Source organism: Heteronotia binoei, chromosome 10 (genome assembly GCF_032191835.1).
Source record: "Heteronotia binoei isolate CCM8104 ecotype False Entrance Well chromosome 10, APGP_CSIRO_Hbin_v1, whole genome shotgun sequence".
NCBI lineage: Eukaryota > Metazoa > Chordata > Lepidosauria > Squamata > Gekkonidae > Heteronotia > Heteronotia binoei.
In genome coordinates this window covers 4,680,640-4,691,008 of record NC_083232.1, presented here as the reverse complement: position 1 = coordinate 4,691,008, position 10,369 = coordinate 4,680,640, and the positions used below count along the sequence as shown (strand labels likewise).

Genomic DNA, 10,369 nt, shown 5'->3' with positions numbered 1-10,369 from the left:
CTGGAGGGGAATTTGTGGAGAAGCTGGAGCCTGAGATCTTCTCGGAAGGGAGGACAAGAAGGGGAACACAAACCCTTTTGTATCAGAAGAGAAAAGAACTGGAAAGGCCAAGCCAAAAGCTGCTGCAGAAGAGACCATCTGGAATCAATTCCATCTTCATTAAGGGACAGAGCAGCAATTGAGGGTCTCGTAAACTCAACCGACTCCACCCATGCAGGGCGTGATGTCATGGGGGAGGGCTCAGCTCGCCCGTAAAACTCCGGTGGCCTGTCCACAATCCCTCCTGGTCCAACGCCAAACAAAGACCTCTTCTGGAGCTCTTCCCTTGACAAATAGGAACAAATGTTATGAGCAGATGCCAGCCTCCAGGTAGCAACTGGAGATCTCCTGCTATTACCTTTGACCTCCAGCCAATCAAGATCAGTTCACCTGGAGAAAATGGCAGCTTTGGAGAGGGGGGGGACAGTGTGACATTATACCCTGCTGAGGCCCAAACACTGGTCTTCACAGGCTTCACCCCCATAATCACTAGGTATTTTTTCAACCCAGAGCTGGCCACAACCCTATATGAGCCAGTCCATTAGAGAACGGGGGTCAGCTGATATTGCAGAGGGACAGTAATAAGATTGTTCCAAGAGAGGAGATTTGAGGAAGACAGGAAATGAAAGTAGCCTGAGAACAAGAGGGACTGGCTGTTGAAGTACTAGCAAAGGCCCATCAGTGGCTATAAGTTACAGGATATAGATGGAATTCTCTGTCTGAGGCAAGTGATGATCTGTATTCTTGGTGCTTGAGGGTGCAACTGTGGGAGGGCTTCTGGAGTTCTGGCCCCACTGGTGGACCTCCTGATGGCACTTGGGGTTTTTTTGGCCACTGTGTGACACAGAGTGTTGGACTGGATGGGCCATTGGCCTGATCCAACATGGCTTTTCTTATGTTCTTAAATATTTATGTTCTTATGGATGCTGCGGACAGTAGGAATATGCATGCTGAGAGGCCGTGCATATGTTCCAGCTAATGGAACTGCAAGTAAATGACAGCTAATGGCTGACTGGTGAACTGCTCCTAACTGTCAAAAGAGGGTGGTATTTAGGCAGCTGGAGAAAGTAGTTATAGAGCTGAAGGAATTGGAGAGTGACTGCAAAAGAGAGTGCTAGTCTTTGTGATGCTCTCTAGTGTGTGTACAGGGACACAAAACAGAATCTGATTCAGAACCCATGTAGGGAGGCTTTGAACAGTAGAGACTCTGAGGGAAGGCTGTTCCCAGGAGTTAAGAACAGTCTCTGTATTTGTAAAACCAAGAAGTACTTCATGAGAAGGAAAACAATTTCCTGTATTAAGCTTAGTGTCTGGAGTGCTGTGGGTGGGGGGGGAGTCTGGAAGATCAGGCTTTGGCAAAGGGTTTTAAGGTGGCAAAGGGTTTTACAAAAATCTGTAATCTTTCATTGAAATCTGCCTCCGTTCCTGAGGACTGGAAGGTAGCAAATGTCACTCCCATCTTAAAAACGGTTCCAGAGGAGATCCGGGAAATTACAAGACAGTCAGTCTGACTTCAATACCTGGAAAGTTGGTAGAAAGCATTATCAAGGACAGAATGAGTAGGCACATTGATGGACATGGGTTATTGAGGAAGACTCAGCATGGGTTCTGTAAGGGAAGATCTTGCCTCACTAACCTGTTACATTTCTTTGAGGGGGTGAACAAACATGTGGACAAAGGAGACCCGATAGATGTTGTTTACCTTGACTTCCAGAAAGCTTTTGATAAAGTTCCTCATCAAAGGCTCCTTAGAAAGCTTGAGAGTCATGGAGTAAAAGGACAGGTCCTCTTGTGGATCAAAAACTGGCTGAGTAATAGGAAGCAGAGAGTGAGTATAAATGGGCAGTCTTCGCAGTGGAGGACGGTAAGCAGTGGGGTGCCGCAAGGCTCGGTACTGGGTCCCATGCTCTTTAACTTGTTCATAAATGATTTAGAGTTGGGAGTGAGCAGTGAAGTGGCCAAGTTTGCAGACGACACTAAATTGTTCAGGGTGGTGAGAACCAGAGAGGATTGTGAGGAACTCCAAAGGGATCTGTTGAGGCTGGGCGAATGGGCATCAATGTGGCAGATGAGGTTCAATGTGGCCAAGTGCAAAGTAATGCACATTGGGGCCAAGAATCCCAGCTATTGCTTTTAGCGGAAATGTATGCACTTCTGCTAGTTTAGCTTCGATTGGACTATTCTTTGGCTTTTAGCTTTTGCAGGCGACCGTGGGAATTCTTTTTTTGTTAAGTGAGAGAATGGAAGAAACCCCTTTGAAATAATACCTTTCAGGCAGTAGCACCAATTGACCTGGAAATCACTGACGCGAAGTCACAGGAAAAGAGGCCCAAAGACAGGCTGAGCAGCTGGATTTGCCCAAAGGAGCAGAGATATTTTCAAGATTTTAATTTGAATCAGTGGGAGGGGGGTACATTTTGTAGCATCCCCAAAAAAGAAATTAGTATCTGGAAGGGATGATTTGGAAAAGAGAAGCAGCCCAGTTAAAAGGTAGAACCGTCAACCTGTTCCCCACCTGCAGCATTTTTGGCGAAAACCACATGCACTCCGTGGGGGCCAGCTTTGAAACCGGTCCCCCTTGCTTTCCCTTTAATTAGATCCGTAAGCAGCGACATTATTTAACTTCAAGCCGTGAAAACTCGAACTGCCTGTTTCTATTCACTAAACCCCCTATTCAGAGAATGGGCCGTTTAAATTCCCAGAGGGTTTTTTTTTTTTGTAGAAAAAGCCCAGCAGGCACTCATTTGCATGTTAGGCCACACCCTCCGACATCACCATTGTTTTGGACAGGGCTTTTTTTTGTAGAAAAAGCCCAGCGGGAACTCATCTGCATGTTAGGCCACAACCTCTGATGGCATCATTGTTTTGCACAGGGCTTTTTTATTTTTTAAAAAACCAACCCTGCAGGAACTCGTCTGCATTTTAGGCCACACACCCTGATGCCAAGCCAGCCAGACCTGCGTTCCTGTGCATTCTTGCTCAAAAAAAGCCCTCTTCATTCCTATCCTGTTAGCGGGGGGGGGGGAGGCAGGGAGGGTGTAGAAAAAGCCTAGCAAGAACTCATCTGCATATTAGGGCACACACCCCTGATGCCAATCCAGCTGTGTGTTCCTGCTCAAAAATAGTCCTGCTGTTAGCAACTTTAATGTGCATTCCAGTTAAGGTTGCCAACGCCCAGGTGGGGCCTGGAGATCTCCCAGGATTGCAGCAGACTTCCAGTTGTAATTTGTTCACCTGGATGAAATGGCTGCTTTGGAGGGAAGACTCTGCGGCATTATACCTTGCAGAGGTCCCCCCAAACCCTGCCCTCATTAGACTCCGCCCCCATCCCCAAACCTTTAGGAATTTCCCAACCAGGAGTTGGCTGTTCTAATACCGATGTATGCACACATTATAACTCTGGCATGCACAGCTCTGGAGAGCCAGTTTGGTGTAGTGGTTAAGTGTGCAGACTCTTATCTGGAAGAACCGGGTTTGATTCCCCACTCCTCCACTTGCAGCAGCTGGAATGGCCTTGGGTCAGCCATAGCTCTAATAGAGAGCCAGTTTGGTGTAGTGGTTAAGTGTGCGGACTCTTATCTGGGAGAACCGGTTTTGATTCCCCACTCCTCCGCTTGCAGCTGCTGGAATGGCCTTGGGTCAGCCATAGCTCTAATAGAGAGCCAATTGGGTGTAGTGGTTAAGTGCATGGACTCTTATCTGGGAGAACCAGGTTTGATTCCCCACTCCGCCACTTGCACCTGCTGGAATGGCCTTGGGTCAGCCATAGCTCTGGCAGAGGTTGCCCTTGAAAGGGCAGCTGCTGTGAGAGCCCTCTTCAGCCCCACCCACCTCACAGGGTGTCCGTTGCGTGGGAGAGAGGTAAAGGAGATTGTGAGCTGCTCTGAGACTCTTTGGAGTGGAGGGCGGGATATAAATCCAATATCTTCATCTACTTCACAGGGTGTCTGTTGTGGGGGAGGAAGGGACAGGAGATTGTGAGCCACTCTGAGACTCTTTGGAGTGGAGGGAGGGATATAAATCCAGTATCTTCATCTACCTCTGTCGTGGGGGGAGAAGGTAAAGGAGATTGTGAGCCCCTCTGAGAGTCTTCGGAGTGGAGGGCAGGATATAAATCCAATATCTTCATCTACCTCACAGGGTGTCTGTTGTGGGGGAGGAAGGGAAAGGAGATTGTGAGCTGCTCTGAGACTCTTTGGAGTGGAGGGCAGGATATAAATCCAATATCTTCATCTACCTCACAGGGTGTCTGTTGTGGAGGAGGAAGGGAAAGGAGATTGTGAGCCGCTCTGAGACTCTTCGGCGTTGAGGGCGGGATATAAATCCAATATCTTCATCTACCTCACAGGGTGTTTGTTGTGGGGGAGGAAGGGAAAGGAGATTGTGAGCCGCTCTGAGACTCTTCGGAGTGAAGGGCGGAATATAAATCCAATATCATCATCATCTTCTCTTCTCTGGAACTTTGGGGGGAGACAGTTGTTTGGGGGAGATGCTTGTCAGTTTTTTAAAAATGCAACAGGCGAGGAGAGTGTTAAATACTCCACCCTTTGTGGTTGCCAATTCTGGGTTGAGAAATTCCAGGAGATTGCGGGCGGGGGCTTGGGTGGGCAGGGCTTGGAGAAGAGGAATTTTGAGATCTGCCGCTTCCCACCTGCATCCAGAACTCCTTCTTTTTCAGCTTTCAGCAATTGCATTCTGGAGGAGTCAACAAATTCCTTTTCCGGCAAACTTTTCTTTTCCTTCCACAAAAGCGGCAGGGGATGATGGCTGGCAGTTGGGTTGCCAGCCTCCAGGTAGGGCCTGGAGATGTCCCAGAATTGCAACCGATCTCCAGACGGGATTATAGCCCACGGATGTCCCTCCCCACCCCAAACCTTACTCTGTCTAGGCTCTGCCTCCAGAATCTCCAGGAGTTCCCCAAACCAGAGTCGGTAACCCTACAATAATTCAGTGAGAAAAATAGGCAGGAGTCTTTTGTAAGAAAATTGGCGGCAGAGCCTATTAGCATAAGTCATTAGCTTCAGCCACCCCCCACCAGCCGAAAGCAATCTGATGCAAGAAAGGAGAGCCCCGGGCGAGCGAGGCCTGCTTGGGCTGGCTAGAGATCCAGCCAGCCCAAGCAGGCCTTGCTCACCTGGGGCTCTCCTGCCTCACCCCCACCCCCGTCAAGAGGCCAGCAAGTCACCTGCTGCCCAAAATCACATAAGTAGTGGAGAAAGGGCGGTGTGGGCTTCCCCAGGGGTTAATGAGGGCTGCTGGGGGTGTGGGAGAGCCCCTGGTGGCTGGCTGGCTGCCCGCTCTCCTAATCCAGGGATTGTTATGCAGCTGCACCTACTATTCAAGGGACAAGGTAGGTGGGGAGGAAGAGGGGGAACCCTCAGAAAGGTTCAGGAGCTGTGTTCCTGTGAGCTCCTGCGTAGGCTTCCCAATCCCCAGGTCCCAGAGGGGGATCCCCCGGTTTTACAGGTCCATCAATGGCTATTAGCCACAGTGTGTGTGTATATATAAAATTTTTTGCCACTGTGTGACACAGAGTGTTGGACTGGATGGGCCGTTGGCCTGATCCAACATGGCTTCTCTTATGTTCTTATGTGACACAGAGTGTTGGACTGGATGGGCCATTGGCCTGATCCAACAGGGCTTCTCTTATGTTCTTATGTGACACAGAGTTGGACTGGAGGGGCCACTGGCCTGATCCAACATGGCTTCTCTTATGTTCTTATGTGTCACAGAGTGTTGGACTGGATGGGCCATTGGCCTGATCCAACAGGGCTTCTCTTATGTTCTTATGTGACACAGAGTGTTGGACTGGATGGGCCATTGGCCTGATCCAACAGGACTTCTCTTATGTTCTTATGTGACACAGTGTTGGACTGGATGGGCCACTGGCCTGATCCAACATGGCTTCTCTTATGTTCTTATGTGACACAGAGTGTTGGACTGGATGGGCCACTGGCCTGATCCAACATGGCTTCTCTTATGTTCTTATGTGACACAGAGTGTTGGACTGGAGGGGCCACTGGCCTGATCCAACATGGCTTCTCTTATGTACTTATGTGTCACAGAGTGTTGGACTGGATGGGCCATTGGCCTGATCCAACAGGGCTTCTCTTATGTTCTTATGTGACACAGAGTGTTGGACTGGGTGGGCCAATGGCCTGATCCAACATGGCTTCTCTTATGTTCTTATGTGACACAGAGTGTTGGACTGGAGGGGCCACTGGCCTGATCCAACATGGCTTCTCTTATGTTCTTATGTGTCACAGAGTGTTGGACTGGATGGGCCATTGGCCTGATCCAACAGGGCTTCTCTTATGTTCTTATGTGACACAGAGTGTTGGACTGGAGGGGCCACTGGCCTGATCTAACAGGGCTTCTCTTATGTTCTTATGTGACCAGAGTGGTGGAGTGGATGAGCCATTGGTCTGATGCAACAGGGCTTCTCTTATGTTCTTATGTACAGGCTTCCCCCCTCCCCCAGCCAGCTGGCCGGCGGGGGAAGCCCCGCCCCCAGAGCCATCATGCACCTCTATGAACAATTCCCATAGGGAATGATGGGGAATTGATCCGCGGGTATCGGGGGCTCTGGGGCTCTGGAAGGGCTGTTTTTTGAGATAGAGGCACCAAATTTTCAGTATAGCATCTAGTGCCTCCCCCCAAAATACCTCCCAAGTTTCAAAAAGATTGGACCAGGGGGTCAAATTCTATGAGCCCCAAAAGAAGGTGCCCCTATCCTTCATGATTTGCTATGGAAGGAAGGCATTTAAAAATTTGTGCAGTCCCTTTAAATGTGATGGCCAGAACTCTCTTAAAGTTCAATTATGCTTGTCACACCCTTGCTCTCAGCTCCACCCCCGATGTCTCCTGGCTCCACCCCCAAAGACTCCTGGCTCCACCCCCAAAGTCCCCAGATATTTCTTAAATTGGACTTGGCAATCCTACTCCTGCGGCATCTGAGGCCTGAAAACAGGAGAGCCAAGAGCTCACGGGGAAGGCTGTGAGTTTCTAAAGGGCAGTCCCCAGTCTTTACCTCTCTGTATGTTTCCTATCCGCAGTCTTTGGCCCTGGTTCACGGAGAGGGAGGGAGGGAAAACCCAGGGTGTGTGGGGGGGTGGGTGGGGACTGCTGTCCCCAGAAGCCTGCGGCTGGCTTCCTTTGCTTGCTTTTTAAATTTAACTTCCAGATGAAAGGCCTCCAGAAGGAACAGGAAACCCCCAAACGTTTTCTTTTGAGACGCAGGCAAACATGACGTTTGGACAAGGGTAGCTGAGCAATGGCTCTCCATCTCACCCCCCCCCACCACCTCCCCAAAACCAGGCCTGGAACGGGATGAAGAGAAACCGGGCAGCCGTCAGCAGCCTCCGTCTTGTTTGTCCTCCCCCCCCCCCTTTATGAATCAGAGGCCTGTGTGGACTGGTTTGGACAAGAAGAGGGGACATTTTGCGGAGAAGGGCGCGCGCGGGAGAAAAGGCCACCGAAGCCGGTTATTAGCTGCGAACATTTGGCCTGGCCGCCCTTGCTATTCCTGGCCTTGTTAGCTCGTCTTTATATGACTCGGTCCTCTCTCTTTTTTTTTCGGTAATAAATAAACTTCTTGTTTGCGAAGGCGAGGCGGGGGGACCCAGCCAACCTTCCTCTTCGAAACGCGGGCGTGTATCGGCCTCATCGTCCGAGCAAAAAGCCCTGCCAGGAGGCTCCCTGTTAAGGTTGCCAGCCTCCAGGGGAGGCCCAGAGATCTCCCGGAATTCCAACTGATATCCAGGTGACAGATCCGTTCCTATGAAGGAAATGGCCACTGTGGAGCGTGGACTCTACAGCAACGGTAGCTCTCCAGATGTTATTTTTTTTGCCTACAACTCCCATCAGCCCCAGCCATCGGCCATGCTGGCTGGGGTTGATGGGAGTTGTAGGCAAAAAAACATCTGGAGAGCTACTGTTGGACACCCCTGCTCTATATCATTATACCTTGCTGGGGCCCCTCCCCTCCCCAAAGTCCACAATCCTCAAGTTCCACCCCCAAAATCTCCAGGAATTTCCCAGCCCAGAGCTGGCAGCCTTACGAAAGAGAGAAAATAGAATGGTGGATTAGATGCGGGGGGGGGGGGGGGGGTTTGAGCAGGAACGCAGTTTGGGCTGGCTTGGTGTCAGGAGGTGTGGCCTAATATGCACATAAGTTCCTGCTGGGCGTTTTCTACAAAAAAGCCAGGTATGAAACAATGGTGACGTCAGGAGGTGTGGCCTAATATGCAAATTAGTTCATGTTGGGCTTTTTCTACAAAAAAAGCCCCGTGTGCAACAACGGTGATGTCAGAGGGTGTGACCTAATATGCAAATGAGTACCTGCTGGGCCTTTTTTTTTAAAAAAGGCCCTGTGCGAAACAACTGTGCTGTCAGGGGTGTGGCCTAATATGCAAATGAGTACCTGCTGGGCCTTTTCTTTTTAAAAAAGCCAGGTGTGAAGCAATGGTGATGTCAGGGGTGTGTGGCCTGATATGCAAATGAGATCCGGGTGGGCTTTTTCTACCAAAAAACCCTGTGTGAAACAGTGATGGCATCGGGGGGGTGACCTAATATGCAAATGAGTACTTGCTGGGCTTTTCCTTCAAAAAAGCCCTGTATTAAACAATGGTGCCATCAGGGGGTGTGGCCTAATAGGCAAATTAATTCCTGCTGGGTTTTTTCTACAGAAAAGGCCCTGGAAAAATCTATTCGTTTTGGAGGCCCACCGGAGAAGGTTCTTTTGAAGTGGCGTTCTTGTTCTGCGCACCGATCTGATGGGCATCGGCAACTTTTCCTGTCACCTCTCTTTCCATGCAAAATTGCTACCGAGTTTTACTCAAGGCCAAATTCAAGGAGAAAACCCCTGCTGGAGCAGAACGCTCCTGGATTTTAAAGGAAGCCGGCAGCGTTCTGATAAGGCTAGTGACTGTTCCCAGGGGCATTTCATGCCCCCGCCCAAAGTCTTGGTTCATCTCCTACCTCCCAGGAAAAAAAACAAATCCTTTGCCTTGTTTCTTTCCAAACCACTGGCTGCCCTTCCCATAATGGAATGACCACAGTGCCCCACCGTAGCCTAGCTGCGGTCTCTGCTGCCTCGCTTTCCCATGCCAGAGGAACCTAGGATGATTTATATTTTTGTGCTCCTAGACAAATATCTCGGGACTGTGTTTGCATTTCCCTTCCCTGCCAAAGACTGTGCAGATGGTTTTAATGTGTGTTCTTCACATGTAGGCCAAACTTGGGCAAAGGACAGATGCTGGGTGGGCAGGAGGGAATGGCAGAGGACAAAGCAAATCAAGACAGAGCCATCCTTGCCCCTGGATTCGCGTAGAATCGTAGAGTTGGAAGGGACCTCTAGGGTCATCTAGTCCAACCCCCCGCACAACGCTGGAAACTCAAGAAGAAGATGATATTGGATTTATATCCCGCCCTCCACTCCGAAGAGTCTCAGAGCAGCTCACAATCTCCTTTACCTTCCTCCCCCACAACAGACACCCTGTGAGGTAGAAGAAGATACTGGATTTATATCCCGTCCTCCACTCCAAAGAGTCTCAGAGCGGCTCACAATCTCCTTTCCCTTCCTCCCCCACAACAGACACCCTGTGAGGTAGATGAAGATATTGGATTTATATCCTGCCCTCCACTCTGAAGAGTCTCAGAGCGGCTCAAAATCTCCTTTCCCTTCCTCCCCCACAACAGACACCCTGTGAGGTAGATGAAGATATTGGATTTATATCCCGCCCTCCACTCCAAAGAGTCTCAGAGCGGCTCACAATCTCCTTGACCTTCCTCCCCATCCCCCACAACAGACACCCTGTAAGGTAGATGGAGATATTGGATTTATATCCCGCCCTCCACTCCAAAGAGTCTCAGAGCGGCTCACAATCTCCTTCCCCACAACAGACACCCTGTGAGGTGGGTGGGGCTGAGAGGGCTCTCACAGCAGCTGCCCTTTCAAGGACAACCTCTGCCAGAGCTCTGGCTGACGCAAGGCCATTCCAGCAGGTGCAAGTGGAGGAGTGGGGAATCAAACCCGGTTCTCCCAGATAAGAGTCCACATACTTAACCACTACACCAAACTGGCTCTCTGCATACTTAACCACTGTACTTAACCACTACACCAAACTGGATTCACAAATCTCTCCCCCTCCTCCCCCAATACCTCTCCTCAGGTAGACTTCTGTCTCTTTTCATTCAAACTTCTGTCAAAGGGCTGCTTATCTCCTGGTGGTCGAAAGATGATAACCCTGTGACAACATTTACTAAGAATTAATACTATAACTTTCTACCATAAATTCACTTCCAGCAAAGTACATGTAAAGTATACATG

At 49.9% G+C, this 10,369-nt stretch overlaps 1 protein-coding gene across 1 annotated transcript in view; it reads right to left on the bottom strand.

The window, feature by feature from the left end:
- The window catches only part of LOC132578259 (parathyroid hormone/parathyroid hormone-related peptide receptor-like), a 34,530-nt gene extending 25,709 nt beyond the window's left edge, over nt 1-8,821 (bottom strand). Inside the window, exon 1 of the mRNA XM_060248185.1 lies at nt 8,766-8,821. Coding sequence (XP_060104168.1) covers nt 8,766-8,821 — 56 coding nt within the window. The remainder of the gene's footprint in view (nt 1-8,765) is intronic.
- Between the last annotated feature and the right edge of the window lie 1,548 nt (nt 8,822-10,369).